The following is a 27,328-nucleotide window of genomic DNA, read 5'->3' on the forward strand; positions in this document are numbered from 1 at the left end:
GACTCTAAAAAAAAAGACAACCAGAAAAGACTTCTTGTAGAAGGTAGAGCTTCAGATGAGACTTGAAGAAAAACCAAGGCACCCAGGTGCTGGAGATGAGGAGGGAGAGAATTCCAGGCATGGGGCAATCAATGAAAACACTTGGAGTCAGCAGATGGAATAGTTGTATGAGGAACAGCAAGGAAGCCTGTATTACTGGACCATAGAATGTGAGCAAGGAAGTAAGGTGTAAGCAGCCTGGAAAGGTAGGAATAGGTGAGATTATGAAGGACCAAATTTCATCCTGGAGGCAATAGGAAGCTAACGGAGTTTATTGAATAGGGGAGTGGTATGGTCAGACATCCATTTTAAAAGAAATAGTATAATAATAAAGGATTTATACACCACCTACTGTGTCCTAGGCTTGGGGAAAGAAGGGGGAACATGAAAATCTCCCTGATGTCCAGGACTTTACATTTGACTTAGGGTGGGTAGAATTACTAGTCATGCAAATAGGTAAGTAAATGCAAAGCAATTTAGGAAGGAAGAAAGCCCTAAAAATGAGCAGATCAGGAAAGACTTCCCAGCAGAAGAGGTGGTGCCTGCAGTGAGGTTTGAAGGTTGCATTATAATAGTAATCCATCACATATGTGATCAACAGTGCCCCACATGCATACGTGGCACTTAACTGTCAGTGCCACAATCAAGTCTTTAAAATGATGAGTTGCATATGTTGGGGAAGCTCCATGCACACTGCTGAAATCACTGGTCTGAAACAGTAATTTGAGTAGTAATGGTAAACTGAGTTAGCAAAATACCCATCTTGCTCCTTGAAGAGATAAACGTATATGTTATACTTGAAAATAATGGAGGATAGGGAGTTGGAGATTCTTGCTTTTTTATATAGCAGGTAACAAACATCCATAATTTGTTAAGTCTGAGTTTGTTAAATCTGAAGACAAAAGTAATCTAAGGAAGGGTTTGTTTCAAAAACAGATAGTTAACCAATTGAAGTCAAACAGGTAAGGTCATCCTTAGTCATCCTACCCATTTGCCCCCCTTTTCACCATTTCTTGTTCCAATCTATAAGCCCAAACCTGGGGATTCATTTATGCTTCCTGACTCTGACCTATTTGTGATATTGAACTGAAAGCATTACACTGCCCTTCTTTGTCCTTGACCTCTCTTGCCTAGCCTTAACCATAACTCCTTTTTTCCAGGTCCAGATCTCTCCTTTCTAATTCCAGTCTGCTCACCTGACCGTAATGCCTGATTGTTCCCTTTCCCTTAGTGCAGTGATTCTTGGCTCAGGATTATATCTGCTATTTGACTCTCCTCTAGGGGTTCACCAGAACACATCCCCTTAAAGATTCAGCTCATGTGCTACCTTCTGAAACCTGAGGTCTGGATCTCCTGAGCTGTTAGTGCCTTCCTCAAAAAATTACTTTGACTGTATCTAGTATGTACAGTCAGGTCCTAATTAGTATAAACAATGAATCCTCTGAAGTGGTCAAATGTATTCACATAGCACTATTTAAAGTTATAAGTATATTAAATACAGTAAATAGTTGCAGCCCATTGGAACTATGCAGCACAAAGTTAATGCAACCATTTCAGGGGACTTCATTATTCACATTAAGATCTAATATTTATAATTATGCATATATTTATATTTGTGCATATGTATAAATACAGACAACCATAGATATGTGCATATATGAATAATTAGAACATAAAAATAAAATATATGCAAATATATAATTATGTAGGATTTTATATATATATATATATATATATATATATATATATATATATATATATATATATAAACATGCACATATACATACACTCACATAAAATACATATGCTTACCTCGATAGAACATTAGCTCTTTGAGGGCAGGGATTTTTTCACTTTTGTCATTGTCTTTTTAAAAAATACGTTTTATTGATTTATTTTTATATCATTAGACTTCTTTCCCACATGGCCCAGAAAGCCATCTCAATATGACAATTTTTTTTTAACAGAAAAAATTTAAAGAGGGAGGAAGAGAAGTCTTTCTCTTTGGATGCTTTAGATCTCACAAATAGTGGGTACTTGATAAATGCTTAATTAATAAGTTAGAAAATTTAGACATGGTTTCATAATTCAGTTACCTTCTGGCTTATCCTGTGAGGCTGAATTTTTGTTTGCAGTAATATAGAGGAACGCTTCTTATTTTTTTTTATAATTACACTTTATTTTAATATTCTTTTTTTTTTTAAATTGAGTTCCTAATATTCTCCCTTCTTCCAGCCATTCCCCTATCCATTGAGAAGGCAAGCAATATAATATAAATTATACATATGAAATAATAGAAAATATTTCTATATCAGCCTTGTTGCACAAAAAGCAAGAAAATAAAGCAAGTGAAATAAGTATGCTACAGTCTGCAGAGTTCATCAGTTCTCTCTCTGAAGGTAGATAGCATTTTCATCATGACTCCTTTGGAATTATTTTGGACCATTGTATTGATCCAAGTAGTTAAATTTTTCATAATTGATCATTATTGCTATATTACTATAACTGTGTACAGTGTTCTCCTGATTCTGCTCACTTCATTTTGTATCAGTTCATATAGGTCTTTCCAGGTATTTCCAAAACCATTCTGCTCATCATTTCTTATAGCAGTATAGTATTCGAGCACAGTCATATACTATAACTTGTTCAGCCTTACCCAAATGATAGACATCTCCTCAATTCCCAGTTCTTTGCCACCACAAAAAGAGCTACTATAAATATTTCTTTTTATACATTATAGGTCCTTTTTCTTTGGTCTCTTTCAGATACAGACTTAGTAGTGATATTGCTGGGTCAAAGGGTATGCACAGTTTGATAGGCCTCTGGACATGGTTTGAAATTGCTCTCCAGAATAATTGTGCTAGTTCACAATTCCAACATTAGTGTATCTATTTTTCCACATTCCCTCCAGCATGGGTCGTTTTCCTTTTCTATCACATTAGACATTCTAATAGGTATGAGGTGGTACTTGAGGGTTGTTTTAATTTGTATTTCTATTATCAGTAGTGATTTGGATAATTTTTCATATGACTATTGATGGCTTTGAATTCTTTTTTTTCCTGAAAAATGCCTATTCATATCCTCTGACAATTTATTAACTGAGAAATGGCTCTTATTTTCAAAATTTTGGCCCATTTCCTTATGTATTCAAGAAATAAGGCCTTTTTGATGTAAAATCTTTCCCTCAGTTTTCTGTTTTCCTTCTAATTTTAGCTTGATTGATTTTGTTAGTACAAAACCTTTTTAATTTGATGTAATCAAAATTATCCATCTCTTGTTTGATTATAAACTCTTCCCTTATCCATAGATTTGACAAGTAAAATTTTCCATGCTCCCCTAATTTGTTTTTTGACATCACTCTTTATGTCTAAATCATGGATCCATATTGACCTTATCTTAGTATATGATATGAGATATTGGTCTATTGCCTACTTCTTGCCAAACTGTTTTTCAGTTTTTCCAGAAATTTTTGTCAAATACTGAATTCTTCTCCCCACATCTTGCATTTTTGGGTTTATCAAACACTAGATTACATGATCATTTACTTCAGTATATTGTGTATCTAATCTCTTCCACTGATCCACCATTCTATTTCTTAGGCAATACCAGACTATTTTAAGAATGACCATTTTGTAATGTAGTTTGTCTATTTTGAAAAAATAAAATCAGCTCCTAGTTTCATTTAGTAGTTTAATGTTTTTTTCTACTTTCAATTTTATTAATCTCAACTTTTGTTTTCAGGATTGCTATTTTTGTGTTTAGAGATTTTTAATTTGTACATTTTCTAGCCTTTTAAATTACATGCCCAATAAATTGATCTGCTCTTTCTTTTTTAAAAATTGATATGTGTTGGGATATATAAATTTTCCCCTATGCACTGCTTTGACTGTATTCCACTAACTTTAGCATGTTATCTCGTTGTTGTTATCTTTCATTTTGTTTTGTTTTGTTTTTTGTTTTTTTGGGGGTGAGGCAATTGGGGTTAAGTGACTTGCCCAGGGTTACACAGCTAGTACATGTCAAGTGTCTGAGGCTGGATTTGAACTCAGGTCTTCCTGATTCCAGGGTAGGTGCTCTATCCACTGCACCACCTAGCTGCCCCTGTCATTTTCTTTCATGAAATTATCGGTTGTTTCCATGATTTGTTCTTTGACCCCATCATTCTTTAGGATTAGATTATTTTTCAATAAATTTTAAATCCATTTCCATGGTTCCTTATTAAATGTAATTTTTATTGTATTATGGTCTTAAAAGGGTACATATAATTTATGCATTTCTGCATTTTGTTGTGAGTTATTTATGCCCTAATACATAGTCAATTTTTGTGAAAGTGCCATGTACAGCTGAAAAAAGGTATAATCATTTCTATTCCCATTCATTTATCTCCAGAGGTTTATCATATCTAACTTTTTCAAAACTCTCTTCATCTCCTTAACTTCTTTCTTATTTCATGGCTATATTTATCTTGTTCTGAGAGGGAAAAGTTGAGGTCCTCCACTAGTATAGTTTTCCTTTTTTTTCTGGAACTCATTTGACTTTTCCTTTAAAAATTTAAATGCTCTGCTATTTGGTATACACACACACACACACTCATGCAGCATTGTTATCACTTCATTATCTATGCAGTATTGCTATTCCTTCATTATGGTATCTTTTAACAAAATGTAATTTCCCTGATTCATCTTTTAATTTGATCTATTTTTGCTTCTGCTTTGGCTGAGATCATGATTGCTACCCCTGCCTTTTTTTAAACCTCAGCTAAAGCATAACAGGTTCTGCTCCAGTCCCTTCTTTTAACTCTGTATGTGTCTTTCTGTTTCAAGTTTTTTTTCTTATAAGCAACATATTGTTAGATTCTGGTTTCTAATCCATTTTATTATGTGCTTCTGTTTTATGGGTGAATTAATCCTATTTACATTGAAGTTATGATTGTTAACTATGTATTTTCCTCCATCCTATGTTTTCTGTTTATCATTCCTCTCTCTCCCTCTCTCCTTCTCCCTCCCTCCTTCCTTCCCTCCCTCCCGACCTCTGTCTTCCTTAATCTTCTTTCTCTCTTACCTCTCTCTCCTCTTTTACCTTTGTCTTCCTATTTCCCTGTTGGCTTATTAGATTTATAAATCCTGTATGTGGTGTGTGTGTGTGTGTGTGTGTGTGTGTGTGTGTGTGTGTGTGTGTGTGTGTGTGTGTTCCCTCTTTGAACCAATTCCAATGAGGATAAAGCTCGGGTGTTGCCTGACACCCTGTCTTACCTGTTTTCCCTCGAAGTGCAAAAACTCTTGTGTGCCTCTTTTTAGTGAGATAATTTTACCTATTCTTTCTCTCCCTCCCTCATTCTCCCAACGTATTCATCTTTCTCACACATCCATTTTTTGGGGAACATTATTCCAATATAATTGATTCACACCTGTGCCCTCTTTTTAGAGTCCCTCTAACTGCCCTAAATATGATAAAGCTCTTAAGAGTTACATGAATCATCTTCCCATATAGGAGTTCAAACAGTTTAACTTTATTAAGTCCCCCATAATTTCTCCTTTATGTTTACCTTTTTATGCTTCTCTTGAATTTTGCATCTGAAGATCAAATTTTTTTGTTTGCCCTGGTCTTTGAATTAGGAATGCTTGAAAAATCCTTTATTTCATTTAATATGTATTTTTCCCTGAAGGATTATACTCAGTTTTGCTGCATAGGCTATTCTTGGTTGCAGTTCTAGTATCTTTGCCTCCTGGAATATTACGTTCCAATCCTTCTGCTCTTTTAACTTGGAAGCTGCTAATTTTTTTTTTATGATATTGAATGTGGCTCCATGATATTTGAATGATTTCTTTCTGGTGACTTGCAATGTTTTCTCCCAGACCTGGGATCTCTGAAATTTTCTGTAATATTCCTGGAAGTTTTTAATCTTGAGATGTCTTTCAGGAGGTGATTAGTATATTCTTTCAATTTTTATTTTACTCTCTAGTTTTAAGATGTCTGGGCAATTTTTTCTTTATAATTTTTTGAAATATGATGTTTAGATTCTTTTTAATTATAGCTTTTGGATAGTTCAATAATTCAAAATTATCTCTCCTCAACCTATTTTCCAAGTCAGTTGTTTTTCCAGTGAGATATTTCACATTTTCATTTTTTGTTTTATTGTTTCTTGATGTTTCACAGATTCATTAGTTTCAATTTCCCCAATTCTAATTTTTAAGGAATTATTTTCTTCAATGAGTTTTTATGTCTTTTTCTGTTTGTACAGTTCTACTTTTTAAGGATTTCTCCAATAAAGTTTTGTGTCCCTTTTATCATTTGGCTAATTCTGTTTTTAAGGTGTTATTTTCTTCAGTTTGGGGTGGGGTGGGACTCTTTTACCAAGCCATTAATTTTCTTTTCATAATTTCCTTGCATTGCTCTCATTTCTTTCCCCAGATTTCTTCTACCTGTCTTATTTGATTTTAAAAATAACTCTTTGCTCTTGTTTCCTCCAAGAATTCTTGTTGGGTTTGTGTCTAATTTGTATTTTGTCTTTGCAGCTTTTCCTGTAGCTATTTTCACATTGTTGTCTTCTTCTCATTTTGTGGCTTGGTCTTGTTTGTTACTGTATTTGCTTTTTATTGTCAGGTTCTTTTGTTGTTGTTGGTTTAGTTATCCAAACTATTTTTTGATTTTGAACTTTATATTAAAGTTGGTCTCTGCTCACTTAGGGGTGGGAAGACACTGTCCCAAGCCTTCAGGCTTTTTCACACTACTGTTTTCAGGTATGATTCTAGGGGTACTTCCAAGGTTTTGTGATCTGGGGAGAGTTGCTTTCATGGTCTGCACTTTGGATCTTTACCCAGAAAGGACCACTGCTTTCCTGTAGCAACAAGCAAAAGCATTCCTCTTTGCCCTGGAACTGTAACCCAGAAATCCCTGTGAGCAATGGAGTTGACAAATAGTGTCTGGTACTACACCAGTTCTAGCACAGGGGTCCTCTGTAATTCCTTTCTAAGCTGTTGTCCAATCCCTTTACTTTCTCTGGGTTAAGAGCTCCTGAAGCTGCTGCTGTTGCTGCCTCCAAGGGTTATCACTCATGTTGTCTTCTCCCAGTCCCCACCCCAGTGTCATATACCTCTCCTTCCAACTTTTTAAGTTGTCTTGGGTTGGAGAAGCCAACTTTTTCTTATATGCTTGCTGCTTCCAAGTCTTTATCTTTTCACAAGTCTCTTTTCAAAGATTATTTAGAACCACTTATGTCTTTCCTGAAGTGAGAATTAAGAATGTTACTCCTCTCCAAAGCTTTCATGCCAACATTGCAACTCACACAGAGATGCAGTGTTTAGCCATAATTCTCTTGACCAATCTGGAATATTGCCTAAGCAACAGCTTATAAAACATTTCAGGCTTGAAACCTGGGTTCCATTCATATTTGTATAACTATACCCATTTGCAAGAAGAAAATTTCTATTTTTTAAAAAGTAAATCTCTGAAACCTTAACATAAATTTTCATTACTACAGTGTAAATATGTATCTTTGCCTTATCATTCTCTACATATCTCTAGTACAGTGTGTTCTCATCATGGGTTAATATATGTGTGTTTCTTGATAAATAGATGAATGAATGAATTAGTAAAATAGTTTTTTTTTAACACCAATCTATCATTTGTGTAAAGGGTTCATGTCCTTTATCTTTCCCCAAGTTTGCTTTGTATGAAACTTAAGTATAGTCTATAATCAGTGTTTTTTCTGAGAACACCATAATAACTTTGTGTAAAATGCTTAAAGGTTTTCAAAGCACTTTATATGTACTATCTCATTTGGCCCTCCCCAAAGCATTGTGAGATAGGTAATAAAAGTATCGTGCCCATTGGTACACAGGGTATGACTGGATCCAAAGTCAAATTGCCTAATGCCAATTCCAATGCTATTGCATTAATACTTTAAATATGTTTATGTATCATATGAATATGTATAGGTACATATATGTTTTAGATCTTCAAGAGATAATAATGATAATGACAATAATAATAGCCAGCCTTTATGTATTGCTTTAAGGTTTGTAAAACACTTTTATAAAAATTACTTCATTTCATTTTCATAACACCCCTGGGAAGAAGATGGTATTATTGTCCCTGTCTTACAGATGAGGAAACTGAGGCAGACAGAGGTGAAGTGATTGGCTCAAGGTCACAGAGGATGAGCCACTGATAGAGGGGATGAGAGGACACAGTTTCGAAGTCCTGAAAGTAAAGAACAGGGATGGGAGGGGAATATAAGGATTCATTTAGCTTCTTTATATTTTATGGGTACCAGTGAAGTGCTTTGGCTATCCATCTGTCATCCCTTACTCTTGTCACATGACTGGCCTGCCTCCCTTTCAGATAATACATTTTGTCAATTACAGCCCCAGAGCCATCTCTTAAGCACAGGCTATTCTTAGAAATATGCTATAGTTGACTCATACCCTATATATATATATGTGTGTGTGTGTGTGTGTGTGTGTGTGTGTGTGCATACATACATATACATATTTCTAATTTAAAGAGATTATTTTTAGGATAGCATCAATATCTGAAGGTGGTTTATATTTTAATAAAGACAATATTTCTAAATAAAACTTGTATTAGTTCCTAAAGAAAACTGAAATCAATTGGGAGAATCAACAGAAAAAAAAAACCACAACAAAGAACAATGCATATAACCTGAAATAACCTGTGCCTAAATGTGCTTTGAAATTGTTGGAAACATTTCTTCTACAAAACTGGGCCATCCTCCGGCTTTTGATCAGGATTTTCTTCCTTAAAGCACCAGCAACAAAGTGAGCTCCAGTGGTCGAATCACAGCAAATTGCGGAATGCAGATACAAAATGATAGCTCATTAATTAACAGATTTCATTTATTTAGCTACCCTGAAAACCTGCCAGCCAGAAAAATGTTCTAACTTTTATCCACCTTCATTGTTACCTTAAGAGCAGCTCTCTCCATAGCAACTGAAAACTTTTCAAGGCCTCAATAAACTAATCCTCTTCCAGCTCCCAGTGCACCATCAAGGAATTTTAAAAACATAGGACTTTGTAGCCGTGAAATACGTTCAGGGATTCAAAGGCTACAAAGCTCCAGATCCATTATCATTTGTCTTCTTACTGAAGGTAAGCACTAGGTTTGGAAATGTTTGTGTCTTGCTCTGTCATTTTAAAATGCTAACATAAGTAACTTAAACTCTTTTTAAACACTGAAAGTAATCCCAGCCTCTCAGTTACAAAATCAAAATAACTGTTAGCTAGATTCCGGGCCAGATTCTAACATAAGACGCTGCTAGCCTCCTGCACTCCATTAGCAGCTGGATTCCACAGATTTATTTTCTTCAGGAAGTTAGTTAGCTGTAAGATTACTTTTATTTTCTTCAGTGACCAGATAGTGACTTCTATTTATCAGGTTTACTGAGGTCTTCAAACTCTAGTTTTCCTAAGACACTATATTATCAATTTTTATTAATTCCTAAATAACAAAGAAGAAATTTATTGTGGAAAACAATAGATATGTTCATTTGGCTGCCGTCTGCTATCTGTATTTAGGGGAGGGTAGATGTTCTTAGTGGTTTAAAATGGCATCTTTGAACTACCACAAAACATTTGTAAAGAGAGATACAACCTTGCAAATTTCTATTTTCTTATACTAACTTTTCCCTTCCCAGTCCCTAATGTTTGAGTCAACTACAACTTCCTAACCTCTAATAAATTTGATTCCCCTTGCCCCCACATATTGCCAGCAATTGGATTTGTTTTCTCTTTGATTTAACTGAACATATTTGTTTCCAGATTTATTAGAGTGTTATGTGGGGAATCACAGGGAACAAGAACAAAGCTGCAAATAGGAAAAAAATGAAAAAACAATCAGGAAGTGAAGGAAAGAAAGAAGGAAGGAAGGAAGAAAAGAAGGGAAGGAAAGAAAGGGAAAGAAACAGAGAGAAACAGAGACAGAGACAGAGAGACTGTAAAACTATGGACATCTATTTCTTATAGTAAGCTCCTTGAAGACAGGAATTTCTTCGTTTTAGACCTTCTATTCCCACCACTTACCACTATGTCTGGCCCATAGCTGACGCTTAATAAAGTGTTGCTGAATTGAATTGGATTTTACAGTGAAACAAATGAGAATCCATTATTTTTCAGGTTTCCATATATAACTTTGACCAACTTGAAATAGACATCAGTAGATGACATTAACCAGCTTAACTATATCAATATCAGGAAAGTGACCAGGATGGTGAATGGACTGAATATTATGCTATACAGGGAACATTTGAAAGATCTAGGAATATTAAACTGGAGAAGAGAAGATTAAGGAAGGACTCCATGGCTGTCTTCAAGTACTTGTAGGGCTATAACATGGAAGGAGGGATTAGACTCATTCTGGTTGGTTCAGTAGGTTTGAACTAGGAGCAAGGCTTGGGAGTTACACAGAAGCAAATTTGGGGACAACATAAGGAAAAATCAGATAACAAAGTCGAGTGGTTGGGGATATTGTAGATGGTTTTCTGTTCAGGCAGAGGTTGGATTAGGTAGCCCTTGGGGTCCCTTCCAGCTCAGACATTCTGGAAAGTAGCAATGAACTGAGAAACTCATTTTTATTACTACTTAACCTTTGAATGATTACATGAGGGCAAGACAACGAAATCATGTCTCCCCTCGATGTTTCTATTGAATTGTTAAAGTAACAATCATTTTAGTTTCCTGCTGTTTGGGGTTATAAACTACCTACAGACCCTCTGTTGTTTAGCGACAGCTTGCCATTGCAAATCAGCTTAGCTACATGATTAATAACCTTTGAAACACATTGCATTCATTCTAATTAAAGCCCATTTTCTCCCTTTTTAGCACAGAAATTCCTCAGGTTTCAAGTATAAATCGTGAACTTCAGTCTACAAACCACCATCCAGGAGAGAACTGTGCTCCAGTCTGGGGCAGAAATGCATTTAAGGATAAAGCATCCCATTTGGGGGATAGTGTCCTTCTTCCTACTTCCCATAGTTGTTCCAGAAATTCCGCAAGAGAATCCCACAGCCCAGGATATCCCTCCTCAGAGCTCAGGTCAGCTAATGGAAGTGTTACATGTTCTCTCAAGTGATAACTACACCCACTCGCAGAACTACTCAAGAAGACTCATCCAAACCTTATTGGAGAAAACTGGGTGCCCACATCGGATTCCTGGGATACAAGAGGATTGCAATCTGGTTAGTGCAATGTAGCTTCATCACAATTAAAATAGAGCAGGGTCTCTGACAGTCCTTTACTTCAGAGTGCCCAACTTCCATGAAAATGTTTGGGATGGATAGAAATGCAATGGACCCATTTGGGCCAAGGTGAACCATTTAGTGCTGAGAATCCATGCTTTTAAAGAAAACAGGTACTTTGGCTTAAAGAGAAGGGTTTCAGTAAGCCAGCAGTCAACTTTAAAATGTGACCCTCTGGTGTGTTTTATTTTTTGCTGCCAGAAGCAGTCAGAGGCATTTATTTCCCAATATGAGCTTTCTTTCCTCTTTGTTTCTTTTTCTTTCTTTCTTCTCTTCTCCTTCTACTGAGCCTACAATCTGCTTAGAGAGGCTGAATTTGACAAGTGCCCCTGTTTTCTCCTGGGGAATTAGCATTCATTACTGTAAGATGATGGGCAAAAAAGCAGGGAAGAAAAAGGCTAGAACTTGTGTGTAAAGATAAGAAGTTCTTGCAAAACTTTAAAAAATGGTTATTAATTCTTCTTCTGCCCAATCCTCCAATGTGCATAACTTTTTTTTTTGTATTGCAGGACTCCCCACCCTGCTCCCCCCGCCCCTGGCAGTCTAGTGAAGACTTTTAGTAAAGTCTAGTACTGTTTTTAAATGCATAGGATTACAAAGAGATCAATTGTGTTGAAAAAGTCATCAATATAGTTTTTAAAAATCAACAAATTCACATACTCCAGATTAAAAACTCTTGAGTTAAGATGAGATCATAGTTTTAGTCCAGAATGAATCAGAAAATCTGGCATGAATGGGGATAGGGGAATGTATCAGGAAAGCAAAAACAATCCTTTCCCAATACTTAGTGGGAAAGTTCAGATGTTTACCGGCAATGTGTCTACTGTTTTTCATGGTGAAAATATCTTGTTGATACAAAGAATTGTTCATTCCTGTGGGCGAAAGGTAAATAATTGAATATTCACTCAATTTCTCTGTGGTCCCCAGGGATTACATACGCTTTATAAGCATTTGAGTATTTCTCTATGTAAACACTTGGAATATGGTTTTAGTTTTGGTTTACACCATTATAAAAAGAAATCAGAGTTCCCTGGAATTAGCTAGGAAATCATAGATTCTCTGTGTCCCTTGAGAGTTCACTTGAGTAGCATGCTCTCTTTTAATGATATACAAGTGCTTATTAAAAGTGGGTGACTATAAGTTTTACTTGGAATAATTTTTTTTTTTACTCTGAATAACCCCCCCCCAATTTGGCCCCAAAATGTCATTTTAAATGCATTATTCTAAGATACTATCAACATTTTTGGACCAGTTTTGCTTCAGTTTGAATGAATATCTGATGGGATAAATCCCATTAATAGGCAGTGAAAGTTATCATACTGTGGCTGACTTTTCCTGCAGCCTAGCTTTTTTCATTCTTCCTTCAGGGAAACTCCATATGAGGGAATAGCTAGAAGAAATGATGGACAAAACAAAGCATAGATTTGAGAATGCTCTGCACAAAAGGACTTAAATCCAACTGAATAAACAAGGGGAGGCAAGCACACTAATGCTTCAGTGTCTACAAAGCTGGAGAGAAGCCTGGTGTTCTATGAAACATGAAAGAGGCTTTGGTTCAGACCAACCACTCAAGGGCCCACCAGGGCTTACTTTCTCTGGAAGTCAGTTGCTTATGGAGAAATTGATATATGGCAAAGAAGAGGGTTAGACAATGTGGGCAATTCCCTAAGTAGAAGGAAATGTTTGGGGATTTGTTTCTTTGCCCTCAAATTTGGACAATAAGTTAAGACCAACTTGAGATGATATAAAGTATATAAGTAAAGTATATAAAATCCTAGATTTTATCTATATGAAGTACTTAAAGGAATGTATAGATTTCTAAAAAAAATCATGCAGAGACCCAAATCAATAGACTTTGAAAATATGAATGCTCCCAGGAAAATATTTGACTTCATTTTGGTGACTATGAGAGTAATAATAGTTAACATTTTTATAACACTAAGGCTTTCAGAGCACTTTTTCCCTTTGATCCTCGTAACAACCTTATGAGGTAGGTGCTATAATTACCCCCATTTTGCTGATGAGAAAACTGAGTCTGGGAGAAATTAGATAAATTGCCCAGAGACAGACAGTTAATGTGTTTCTGAGGCAGGATCCAAACATCAGTTTTGCTGACTCCAAGTCCACCAGAGTATCTACTATGCCAACTAGCTGCCTTGTATACCTACTATTATTCATGGGGTCATTTTGACACTTTTTTCACACAAGTGATCATTGGCAATATGCTACAGACTGCTGTGGGTCTCTCTATTGTCCCTTAAGACACCCACCATTTTGATCCTTCTCAGAGATAATGGCGTTGAGTAGTTAGACACTGAGGAAAGGATATGAGGAAGCTCGAGGCAGGTAAGTCAAACCACTGCCACCATCTCAATTACTACTTCCCATGAGACTTGGATAGAAACAGCCTAGGACCCTAGGCCCAGGAGCATTGTGAGTAGCAGTGCCCTCCACCCCCCAGACTAATTGTCTTGCTTCCAACCCAGCCCCTCCCCACTACAGCTATCATCATATCAAGCAATGGACTAGCCTTCTCCATGAAATGCTGACTAATTGCCATCTATGTGGCAGCCAAGTCAGCCTACCTAAAACACTGGGATGCAAGGGGGAAAGCCAGCATGTACCTGGCAAATCAAGCCACCACCACCATCATTACCATTTCAACTACCATCTTAGAGTCTATTGGAGATAGACCAAGACCCTGAACTCAAGAATCTTAGGAATGACAGTACCCCTCATACCACAGCTTCTCATTTCAGCCTGAGCCTTACAATAATGATTTAGGGGAGAAATCACTGTATAGAGGGGGCCTTCCTTTCTCATCACCACCAACACTAATTGCTGATCAATCATTATCTATAGGTACAGTTAGCCTAAGATCCCTGAAAGTAGCAACATTGCCTAGACCACCAGTCTATCTTCTAGCCCATACTTCATAGTCATAATCCTGGGAAGAAACATTTGTAGAGATAATGTCAGGAAACTTCTGAAGGTGCTATAGTTATAGCTACTGAAGACCTAAAAAAGAATTTTTGTCACTAAAGTCCTTGGCATGTCAAATGGTTTGACATCAGAAACCAATAGGATTTTATCAGTGGAAATGACATTTAAAAAGAGGAATTATCACCTGCTTTATCATTGCACCCTAAGGTCTATGAGACTATATCTCATTTGTAACTGAAATCTATTATATCTGTTCTCTCTTCCATTAGAATGGCAGCTCCTTGAAAGTAGGCACTGTCTTAATTTTCTGTCTCCTTAGCACTTAGCACAATATTTTATACAGAATAAGTGTTTAATATATGCTTTTGCATTCATTCATTCATTCATTCATTCATTGCATGAATGACAATCACATAACATCATTGGGAAAATATTCATCCAAAAAAAGATGGACTTTGTGCCAAGGTAGCCTATTGAAGGAAACATACAATTTCCCAAATGAAATTCAGCTGGCTCTACTTCTATTCAATTCTGCAACCTGATAATTTTTCACACACAGTGATAGTAGATCCCCATCTGATTGCATGTCATGATATGGATAACATGAAGCCTTTATCTTCTTGGTTTTTCTTATGTTGATTGCTAAGGCAATATCTTTTGAGTATATGTGGATCTCACAGGGGAGGCCCTGGAGTATTCCAGGTTTTGATACAATTGGCACAGTGTCATCAACAACCAAGAACATTTGGAAGACTTCACTGTTTTCAAAGACTCCCTCTTCCATTTGAATTGTGCACAGGACAGCCTCCATAGTGGTGGTAACACCTTTAGTGGGCATATGTCTCCATCTTCTTGTAGCTCATTCTCTGTTCATAGTCAAGATCATTAGACAAAGTCATGTCTGTTGGCGCATCTATCAATGAATTTTGTATTATAAAATATGCTTTAGGGAGAAATATTACTTGAAGAGAGCACTTAACATTATAATTTAATTTATTTAGTCAATTGGTTTTTCTTTCCCTAATAATAAAAATAAATGCAGAAACAACTTGTATTCTCCAGACCTCTCAGTGTATTGTGTGTCTGAAGATATAGTGTGCTTGAGAAAATAATAAATGATATTCCATTCCATTCTCCTACTTTTATCCAAGATACAATCAATACCTTAATATTTTAATTTCATATAGATTTGAGAAGTAAGCACTTGGGTCAGTGGTGGCTGATGTCTTCTCAGTCACCATTTTATTGGTAAAACCACCTCAGATCTTTGCATTCTTTTTAGTGTGGATTTCTTTAATGTGTATTTGGACTGTCCAGCCACTCCTTTCATCTTTATTCCCTTAAGGAACATTTCTACTTAATACATTAGAAACCAAAGTGGTCTTAAAACACTTTATTACTATTATTATCACATATGAGAATAGATTTCTTTCCTTCTTTCTTTCTTTTTTTTTTTTTGGTGAGGCAATTGGGGTTAAGTGACTTGCCCAGGGTCACAGAGCCAGTAAGTGTCAAATGTCTGAGGCCAGATTTAAACTCAGGTCCTCCTGAATCCAGGGTCAGTGCTTTATCTACTGTGCTACCTAGCTGCCCCAGAGAATCGATTTCTATACAGATATTGGAAGATCTGTTCCATTTTGCTTCTATTTGTTGTCCTTTTAGGCTCATCTTCAATTATTCTTGTATAATTTAGCCTATTTTGCTTTATTGATGGGTATTCTACAAATTTTTTCTCCACTCCACTGCCCTTTAATATTTTGAGGCCATAATGTAAAACTGTCTGAGGACAATTTTTAATCTTCCATCATCTTTTTCCATCTGTTTTGCATATGATTTTGAACTTTAAATTAGTGTTGCTTTTGCCTGCCTTTTCTCTCCAATTGAAAAGGAGATTGAGTATCTGCTCACTTAGGAGGTTTCTGGGCCTTTTAATCCTCCTCACTATGACAACTATTTTATTACCTCTTTAAAAACTGATGACAATAAGATCTGATGCTTACTCTTATCCATATCCCATATTTCTGAGTCATAGATTACTTACATATGGCAAGAAGTGTCACAGCAGAAATACTGTTCTCAGGCTGTAATAATATGAAGTGTTTTCTTATCTTTATTCTTTCTTGTAATTAGGTAGTGACATAAAAATGTGGAAAGCTCGTTCTAAAATGTAGCCACTAATTTTTAGTCATTGAAGATAGAGGTTCTGAATCTAAAAAAATTGATTACTAGATTTCAATATAATTGTTTTCTTTTGCAATCCTATGTATTAAATTTTATGCATTTAAAACATTATTCTGAGAAGGGCTCCATCAGATACTGCCAAAAATCTTAAGAATCCCTGGTTTAAGATATAATCCATTTCAGATTTTTTTTTGCATCTGTGAAATTGTGTTTTCCATGTTCAACACTTTCTGACTCTCTTCCTTGAAGAAGTTACTGATGATAGATGATTAAGATGCTTCTGAGAAATCTATAGGCCTTTATATATTAAATTTCTTAATCTTAAATCATCATTTCCAACATATATTACCTTGCCTTCTTTTGTGTCCCTCTTTACTTTGAAGTCATCTAGTTTGGAAAATCATTTTACTTATAATTATTATGCACTTTGCAGAGGACTGTGTTCCATGAAATAACGTTTCTAAATTGTCTTTTGGCATAGAATGAAACCGGTCCCACCAAGTCCTTTATTTAACTTTTTCAAGGAAACTCTGCACTCTCTTTGCATTTATCAGTACTTTTGCTATATTTTCTAGTTTCATTTATATCATTTAGCACAGTGCCTGGTGCTGAGTAAGTGCTAAATAAATATTCATTGGTAATGATCATGATGATATCAATGATGTGAATATGGATCTCATTGAGTTCCTACAACATTATGTTAATCAGTTCAGCTTAATATTCTAGATGCTAGGGGAACAAAATAAAAATGAAAAAGAACTTATTTCTTAAAGGTTTGGTGGCTTTTATTTGTTTTGTTTGTTTCTTTTTATATTCTACTGTGGGGATTTAGCATATAAATAGATAAGTATATACTGATTACTTGTAAAGGAAGTTTGCAGCAATGAGGAGGCTGAGGGTTACTGGAAAGACTTCCTATAGAAGGCAAGACATGGATTAACCCTTGGTGGATGCCATACATTCTTTTTTTTTTTTTTTGCTGGGCAATGGGGGTCAAGTGACTTGCCCAGGGTCACACAGCTAGTAAATGTCAAGAGTCTGAGGCCGGATTTGAACTCAGGTACTCCTGAATCCAGGGCCGGTGCTTTATCCACTGCGCCACCTAGCTGCCCCGATGCCATACATTCTAAGAGGTGGAAGATGAGGGAAATTTAATCCAGGCCAGGGTATGCAAATACATAGATAGAATATTGCCACTGGGGAACAAGTCTGCTTGGATCTCACACACGCAATGAAGGAGGGTAGTGTGAAATACATGAAGATTAAGAAAGGGCCATTGAATTTAGCAATTAATAGATCATTAGTAAATTTGGAAAAATAGTTTTATTTGCATGGTGAGATCCAAGGTCTGATTGCAAGTAGCTGAGAAATGTGTGAGAAGAAGTCAGAACAGTGACTATTGATGGCTTCTTAAAATGAATGAATGAAAAGATATAAGATGATAAAAAGATATAAAATGTTTTCGAGAATGGGGAGACAGGTATTTTTGTAGGCAACAGGAAAGGATAAAAAGAAACAAGATTAGAAAGTATTGGGGAGGGGCAGCTAGGGGCACAGTGGATAAAGCACCAACCCGGCTTGGATACACGAGGATGTGAGTTCAAATCCAGCCTCAGCCACTTGACACTTACTAGCTGTGTGACCTTGGGCAAGTCACTTACCCTCATTACCCATAAAAAAAAAGAAAAAGAAAGAAAATATTGAGAACATGCTCCCAAAGGAGGCAAGAGTTGATGGGAAACAAGGACAAAATATAAGGGGTTGGTTTTAGATAAGGAGAAGGACTGCCTTTTCATCAAAGAAAAGAGCAAAGGAGTGAGGATAGGGAATGCTGGTGAGTGGCTTTGAGAAATGGCATGGAGTAAAGTAAGAAGGGAAATTTCTCAGTAAGGTTATAAGGTCAGGTTCATTGTTGGGAGGGATAGGGACAGATGGTATAGGAGTGTTGAGTAGTAAGAGAGGTTTTAGAACAAACTAGTTTGGATGTGAAATTGTCATTTAGTGAAGAATAAAAGGATTACTATAGAGCGGCGAGGATCCCAGTAAAATGAATGACATCCAATTTGTTAGTGGGCTCAGCAAGTACGGTTGCATAAGTTCCTCCAGAGATACCTGCAAGTGCAGAAAAGCAAGATGGTGAGAGTAAAACCCAAACTGGTGTTTGGCAAGGCATGAACAGTGATAGGACAAGGTGTCAGAGGATTCAAGTATAGAGGCAAATGTACAATATTTGGAAGATCAGCTTATTGGTCCTGGACAAAGGAACCACATTTAGAATATCATCAGTTAAATAATTATTTTAGTCTAAAAACTGATTCTTTGCATGATCTGCCCTGTCCCTCCCTTTCTGCCTTTTTTACCAACTATCACTGATGAAATGGAAGTAGACTGCATAGGACTGAGAGCCTTTAAAAATATCCATTGCACAGATAGCCATGGCTAAAGAATTTATTACCTATAGATGAAACTTTTGTTGATAAGCCTTTCTGTACTAAAGTGGGATGTCTGAATCACTGTATTGGAAGCCCTTTTAGCTTGGTAAAATCTTTTTTGTGTGAGGCAATTGGGGTTAAGTGACTTGCCCAGGGTCATACAGCTAGTAAGTGTCAAGTGTCTGAGGTTGGATTTGAACTCAGGTATTCCTGACTCCAGGGCCGATGCTCTATCCACTGCACCACCTAGCTGCCCCTTGGTAAAATCTTTAAGAGCTTGTACCCCCTGGTCTTTGAGAACCCAAAGTCACTTTCATGCCTGTGGGACATTGAATTGGACTTTTGTGGAGGGCCTACAGCTATTTTTATATTTTTTTAATCACTAAATTCTAGAAAGAATTTTTTTATAGGAAAGGGAAACATTCCAACATAGCTAAGAATTCAATAGGAACAAGTAGTCTTATTGAATAGGTAATAGAGATTTTACTATTCTGTTTTAAATGTTCTAGACTTTTAGGTATGTAAACCTTATTTAAATAGCCTTTCTCATAGAAATGTTGGATATTGTTTATCCATCTTTAGGAGTGAGGGAATAGGAACTTGGAGAGATTTAACTGTCATGACCGAGAGAAGGTTGTATGAAGCCCAGAGAGAAAGGATAATTCTCTTCATCTATCCTGAGAACCCTGAATGAGGTCAAGGAGAAAGATTCTGAAGAGACATTTTCAGAGAAATGAGTTTGCTCTTATTCTGTGGAGAAGACATCTTGAGAAGAGACTTTAAATGCCATGCTAAGGGAATTGAATTGTTGAGTTCAAAGTTTCAGCCTCTAGCTGGGGGTGATGCTGGCTGTGACTTTTCCCACAGCTGACACATTGTTGAAATATTTAAATGTGTTTGTATTGTTCATTAATCTATTAGTATCTTGTTAAAGCCTGGGGATACTCATGTTACCTTAAAATTATGAGACCAATTGAGGTAGAGAGATGAGAGAGGCTTATGGAAAGTTTCTTTGGTTTATTTGTAAGATGAACTTTATAAAATGATTGATCTATATTTAATTAATTCATGAGAGATTGTGTGCTTCTACTAATTTATGAGGAAACACTAAAATAGCTCTTTGCTTTCAAACCTAGGATGAGATTTAATAAGGAAATTAGACAGTAGCAGTTAGAAAAGAGGTGGGGTTGGTAGTGTTGTCCATTAGTATACACAATGCACCATTCACCACACCCTAATTCGGCAACATGTGGGATTGTTGTCCCTAAAACTGCTACAAATATTAATCTTTAACACCTTGTAGGTGAAGCAACTCTCAGTGAGATAATGCAATATTAATAGTTTTTTTCCTTCCTGGGGTTTTCACCTAGCATAAGACAAGTAATCAAGCAAACCTGAATTAATCACTGGTTGAATCCTTCAAACTCCAAATTCAGCATTGGGATAAAGATGATAGACAAACTCTACCAATGTATTATTAGCCTTTCATTTAGCTTGGTAAAAGCAAATGTCTATTCTAGAACTTTAATCAGTGTCCAAGAAGGCTTTGTTTTCTAGAAAGTCCCATGTTTACTAGGGCCATTGTTCAACATTTCAGCATCCAACCATACTGGCAGTGGTGTTCCAGAAATTCCATCTTCTCCCACTCTAAAAACCCCAGATCCACAATCTGGTGAGGAATCTTCATTTTCTTAAATGATGACTTTATTGATACACCTACTGCCTCTACTAATGCAAGGCATAATGCAAAAAACTAGACACCATACACAAGGGCCTTTAAGCCTGCAGTATTTATGATTTGACAACGATTAGAACAGATGCCAAAGAAAAATGGAAATTTCAAAATGTGCTCTTAGAAAAAAAGGTTGTATCAAAAAGTATCTTTCATTGTGCCTCTCAAAGCATTGCAAGCTAGGTGACTGCCTACCTCCCTACACCTTGCTCTTGTCTTGACCAGCTTCTCTTTCCTGAAAAAATCAGTCACCTTTCTTTTCTAAGCAACTGCCTAGCTAAAGAAAAAAAAACAGTAAGGGAATGTAAAACATTCAGATCCAGTTTATTTGCCCTGCTGCTAAAGTTAAGTTAACATTCATTCCTTTCCTCCTCTCCTTATAATGAAGCAATCAGCTAACTAAGAAAAAGTAACAATTTAAAAGTTGGGAAGTTAAAGACTGGAGAATTTGTTGCCGACCACATGTACATAATAAAAGAGTGAATTTGGAATATAGAATTCAGGATAGTGAATTCTACCCTCCCTGCAGTTTTGCCCTGGGATTTAGACCTTCACTTTCTTCCTTTCATTTGGATAGAGACCAAAGGATATTGGGAGTAGGGGAAAGGGGTTAGGAAAATTCTTGGGCCTGAGATCCATGTAGCTCTTTCATATTTCCTTGAGAGACCTTTCTCACCATCTCCCAAATGGAGTTTGAAGTTTATGGCATCCCCAAAAAGGTTGAGTGAGAGTTAGAAGGAATTTCTAACTTTAAATTAGATTATTGTCTGAGTCAACAAACTATAATCAACTCTAGACACAAGAGCTAAAAAGGCAGAAAACTTTCTGGGGTGTTTCTCTTGAGGGCCAGAGGTAAAAAATTAGGTCCCTGCAGGATCTACTTAGCTTTCTGGCTAATCTGTATTACAAATGAATTAGTCCCTGGAGGCAAGCCCTTTCCTTCTGGAGAAAGAATCTAAGTTAAGAAAAGCTGGGACTGAAAATTTATAGTTTCTCCTCCTATGAAGACAAAAGGACTAAAAAACTTTTCCCTACTCTGGTACTTATTCCTCTGTAAAACAAAACAAAAACAAACTAAAGCTAAGCACCTAGGATCCTAAGCTAAAAATGTGAATATCCAACTCCTTCTTTTATGAAGAGTAGATACAATCTTAGCGGAAGAAGTCAGCTGAAACCAAAAGCAGAAGTAGAGTGGTCTTCCAAATTACATATGCGCGCACAACACACACACCTCAGGAGCAATTACCTAGCAATGATCTCAAGATCAGGGGGAGCACTGATTAAACAGAGACTATATACCACATGAGACAAGTGTAAAGTAGGTCAAGAGAAGTGGTATGAGATCATCAGAAGATATTGAAGTTCTACAGTACAGAAGTCCAAGTTTGCCTCTCCATACATGTGTCACAGCAATGCATGTTCCTTGCCAATGTTATCCCCTCTGTATCCATATGTATCCTAAATGTGTCCCACTAAGAGCTTGTAATTGTAGAAGAGAGTTCCCTAGTTTTTTGAGGATGGTGATCTATTGCTATTTTTCCTTCTATGTTATTATCATAGATCCTTTATTTTGAACTGCATCTTCTGGCTGACTAGTAAAATCAAACACATTGATGGGGGCTCATGAGCTTTTGTTTTGAGTTGATTACTAAGTCTATAATTCCTATCCCCTGACTACTCCTATTGTTGCAGTTTAGTCGCTAAATATTGAAGCCACCCCTGGCTTTGTGAAGAATGCAACTAATGCTTTGTTTGGATATGGATGACAGTTGTTTCTGCCTGACGCATATGGTGTGTTACAGTTGTTCCCTGAGTAGGCTGCATAGAAGACATGAAATCCAAGCCCTACAAGCCTGTCATCAGAGGAGATGGCATTAAAGACAGGCTATTAAAATTATCCTTATTGTGAGACAATCCCCTCTGAAATTAGAGAGCAAATGATTCCACTCTGATGCATGTGAAGAGGACATCTACTTTGTTCTTGGGGAGAATGTCTTACATGAAGGGAATTCATGTCTAGCTGATAGAAATCCCCTTCTGTCTTGAAAGGAAAGATGTGTCAATGGCTAATCTTTGACCTATGAATCATTGGAATGAAAAAAAATCATATTAATGCTGTGAGATGAGAAGAGGAGAAGGTATACTAATAATATTGATATAGTATATGTATCTCCAAATAAATGTATAAGGACAGGTACTAGATCTATGATTTCATTGATTTATGTAACTTCCAGGTAAGGAAATTCCTTTGGCAAATATGGGTCAGTACCTTCTCTGTAACTTACAATAGTCTTTGAGAATTATCTATAGCGGTGATGTCAAACTTAAATGGAAAAGGATTCCTGCTAGCCACATATTGACTCAGAAAACCACAGATTAACATTATCTATGTTGTATTGTATTTTTATTTATCTTTGTTAAATATTTTTTCAATTATATTTTAATTTGGTTCCCTGATAAATGTGGGAGTTTTGTGACTATTTGTGTCCCACCAAGTTTGATGCAACTGTTAAGTGACTTGCCCAAAGTCATTGAGATTTATATATCAGAGGTTTTTCTTGGCCAAAGCTAACTTTATCCATTATACTATGCTGCAAATCTCTTTCCCACCTCTCTCTTTCCCTTCTTTCTCTCTTTTGCTTTCTTCTTATCTCTCTACCCCTTTACTTTCTCTCTCTGTCTTTCCTTCTCTCTCTCTCCTTCTTTCTCTCTCTCTCCCTCCCTTTCTTTCTTCCCCTCTTTCCCTTTCCTTCCCCTATTCTTGTCTCTTTTTTATTTTCTCTCCTCTCTTTTTTCTTCTCTTTCCCCCTCTCTCACCACTCTCTTCTTCTCTCATGCAGCAATCAAGGCAGGAGTAGGGGGTGGGGTGAGAACTTTCTTGCTAACATTATCCCTCAATTCAGGGTCAAGAATCAGATCCTGCCTACCCATGCATTACAGAAACCAAAGTAACCCAAATCCCAGGGCAGGATAGCACAACACTAGTGCTAAGTCACTGAGGCATGAACTTGAGAATCTTTGAGTTTGGGTTCTGGCCCATGGTTTGTCCCCTTTAAGCCTCCTGCCTTCTCACAAAGTCTCAGAACCCCAGGCAGTCCATAGCTGGCATTCTGCGGGCATTTGCTAGGCATTAGGGAATAATGAATGCTCAGACATGTGTGGCTGTCTTCCTTTCTTTCCTTTTTAACCTACAGTGTTTGGAACAGATGCCCTGTTGCTAATAGCCGGAGGAGATTTTGAAGATCATCTGAGTGAAGAAGTATTCCAGAGAATTTCCTCCTCCTTCGATTACATCATTCATCGAAGAAGAGATCTGTGCTTCCAAACTCAACCTGAGCAGTAAAGACTATCAGTTTTACTTGCACAGTTTGCTTAGCTTGAGGCAGGACGAGGACTGTTACTCATTCTCTCAAGAATGAGACAGAAGACATCTTGGCGTCCGTAAGGCAGCACTTTAACGTGTCCAGAAGCCGGGTAAGAAAACCCCAAGTGTGGAGGGTCTGAGTGAGAAGGGCTTGGAATTCATTTGAGCCGAGATTCTAGAGATAGAGGGCCATCTAGACCACATACGAATTTGCAGAGGTTAAGGCCACTTGCCAAGGTCACATAGGTAGCAAGCTCAGAGACAGGTTTGGAACTCAGGTCTCTGATGCCCAGCACCATGATTCATTCTGCTACACCATGAGTTCATCTTGGCCAAGTGCTTATTCTTAAGCTTCAAGAATGTCCATTCAAGGTGTCCCAAAAGTCTTAGTGTGGCTTTAAGCTTGAGTAATTTAGTCAGGGTATCCAACTCTCTGTGACTCCATTTGGGGTTTTCTTGGCAAAGATACTGGAATGGTTCGCCATTTCCTTCTCCAGCTCATTTTACAGATGAGGAAACTGAGGCAAACAGGGATAAGTGACTTGCCCAGGGTCACACAGCTAAGTGTCTGAGACCAGATTTGAGCTCACAGAGATGAGTCTTCCTGACTTCAGGTTGGGAAGGCTAAGCACTATGGTGCCACCCAGCTGCCCCCATTATCTATGGACTCTTGAATAAATGCACTTAAAAGCCTTGGACCTCAGTTTCCTCCTCTGTGACATGAGTGGGTTAGACTACATGGAGTCTGAGTCCCCTTCCAGGTCCAGAGCTATGATCCCATAAACTGGCAGCTATGTGGAGGATAGATTGGAGAGAGGAGAGACCAAAGAGGAGACTGTTTACTGCAGAGGATCCTTTCCTGGCTCCCCCGTGCCTATAAAATCCCCATTCAGCTCAGGCACTGCCATATTCACATTTAGCCTGGAGGGAGGGTTGAAAGCACAGGATATCTGTCAGTGCACTTCACCTTCTAAGTGAGGAAAAACAAGAAACAGCTGCAGGCCTCCTCCTTCCCAGCTCCATCTCTCATTATCTCCAGAAATGGGACAGGTTGCAAAAGGACTGATGCTATGGAGCAATCGGCACAAGCCAGCTTCCCTCTGCAGCCCCTCATTAATGCCCCTTCTTTGCTCAGCTCTGCAGTTAGATACTTTATGTCCCCTGCATTCTTCCCCATTAGGCAATGTGCAGTCCTAGCTCCAGAGGCCTCTCCCACCCACTCCACATCAAAAAGCTGACTTTTCAATTAACCTCTCCTTTGCTTTCTGACTCTCTGTGGGTCAGAGCTTGTTATCTGTGCTTAAGGGTGCTCTTCCAAAGGCCCTAGGCATCCTCCTTCCATCACAGCCAGAGTGGGTTGGCACAGCCTGCCTTCCATCATAAATTATTCACTGGCAAGTATGGCTGGATTTGAATCTGAGTGCCAGAGCTGGTTTCCAGGAGTTTTAACTGTATCTCAGCAACCATTCAGAGGCCCTAAGCAAATACAGGGAAAACAGTCTCCAAATCACCACAAATGCAGCTCGTTTGCTCTCAGTGTCTGTATAGCTGTAAGTTCCTGGGTTAATTGCAAATTTTTTTAAAAAAAAGGAATGGGAGAGAGGGGTGGGAGAACACTATTAACCAAAGAAGAGGAAAATCACAACCACAAAAGTTTTAATGCTTTGAATAGGAAAAATCATGTCAATTTCCTCAGTTTGGGGTTTGTAAGAAAGAGCATCCTTCTCCGAAGAATTCCCGTCACCACATAAAGAAGAGGGAATACTATACACAGATGTCATAGTGTAGAAGATGTACAAACAGTGGATTAGCTCAGATTAACCACTGGAATTTCAGGCTTCCCATCCCCTGCTGGAGATCTGTCTTGTGACACATATCAGATGCAAACTAGGAACCCAATACCCCCAAATTGGCAGTATATGTCGTCACTCTGGATTTCTAGATTTTTGGAGTGCCATTATGAACATATGTGGCTATGAGAGCCTCTGTGAAGAGAGGAATAAAGCTTCCATGTTCAGAATTTACCCAACAGCATAGGGTCATAGATTTAGGGCTGGAAGTGGCCTTTAGAGGTCACCAGGTCCCACTGCCTTATTTTACAGATGAGGAAACTGAGGGTTGTAGAGGTTAGGACTTGTTTAAAGTCTCACAGCTAGGAAGTTCAGAGGTGAGATCTGAATCCAGATTTTCATCTTTTAAAGTCCAGCATGCATGGAGCAGCTAGGTGGCACAGTGGATAAAGCACTGGTCCTGGATTCAGGAAGACCTGAGTTCAAATCCGGCCTCAGACACTTGACACTTACTAGCTGTGTGACCCTGGGCAAGTCACTTAACCCTCATTGCCCTGCAAAAAAAATAAATAAATAAAGTCCAGCATGCTATAAATTATACTTCCCAGCTTGTCATCTCATTATTCACATGACAAAATGGGATGCCAATCATTTTAATCATTATTAGTATTATTAATAGTGATGATAAGTCATTGGGAAGCAGCAGGAGTCTAGAGCATCAACAGTTGGCCTCAATATTAGGAAGACCTGGGCTTGAGATCTGCCTCTGACATAAACTGGTCTTGAATAAGTCACTTAACTTCTTAGTTTCCCCGCAGACAAGTCTCTAAGACTGTAAGGTGCAGAGCAGGTGTAGGGATGCAGATTTATTAAGCACCTACTATGTGCTAGGCAGTATGTCAAGTACTGGGGATACAAAAAGGGGGAAAAGATAGTCCCTGCCCTCAAGGAGTTTACAATCTAATGGGAGAGATACTCACTGGGACATCTTGATGCTGATGAAATTTAAAAATTTACAAAAATGATTCTGGTGATGCTGGTGTTGTTACCATAGGATCGCTGCAGATGGATGGGGCTTTCGATTACTTTGAAAATAAGTGGATCATGGGCAGCTAGGTGGCACAGTGGATAGAGCACCAGCCCTGGATTCAGGAGGACCTGAGTTCAAATCCGGCCTCAGACACTTAATACTTACTAGCTGTATGATCCTGGGCAAGTCACTTAACCCCAGTTGCCTCACCAAAAAAAAAAGAAAAGAAAAGAAAAGAAAAAAAATTAAAAAAAAAGAAAATAAGTGTATCAGCAGAGGTTCAGTTCTAATATCTTTTTATTCCCACAATGGCATTCCCTATGGTTAATACCTGTACCTTCTCTAAATCATTACATAGGGGACCAGAACATTCTAGTCGTGCTGGTAAATGTTTAACAACCAGCTTTCTCTCCCCCCCAAAATGTATCCCAGATGCTCTTCTAAATTTAATCTGTAATTAATATTTTCTCCATCCATGTCTTAAATATAAACAATCAGCAAGACAATAAATCAAATCCCTGATTTCTAAGGTGTACACTCAGCCTGAAAATTTAGCTGGCTC

The 27,328-nt window shown here is 37.5% G+C and overlaps 1 protein-coding gene across 1 annotated transcript in view; it reads left to right on the forward strand.

Annotated features, from left to right (window-relative positions):
- The first annotated feature begins 8,815 nt into the window (after nt 1-8,815).
- SLC39A12 (solute carrier family 39 member 12) overlaps nt 8,816-27,328 on the forward strand; it is a 115,242-nt gene continuing 96,729 nt past the window's right edge. The window contains 6 exon segments of the mRNA XM_043967509.1: nt 8,816-9,150; nt 10,879-11,234; nt 12,155-12,179; nt 23,777-23,883; nt 23,885-23,995; nt 23,997-24,056. Coding sequence (XP_043823444.1) covers nt 10,971-11,234; nt 12,155-12,179; nt 23,777-23,883; nt 23,885-23,995; nt 23,997-24,056 — 567 coding nt within the window. The 5' untranslated portion in view covers nt 8,816-9,150; nt 10,879-10,970.

This window comes from Dromiciops gliroides, chromosome 5 (assembly GCF_019393635.1).
Source record: "Dromiciops gliroides isolate mDroGli1 chromosome 5, mDroGli1.pri, whole genome shotgun sequence".
Lineage (NCBI taxonomy): Eukaryota > Metazoa > Chordata > Mammalia > Microbiotheria > Microbiotheriidae > Dromiciops > Dromiciops gliroides.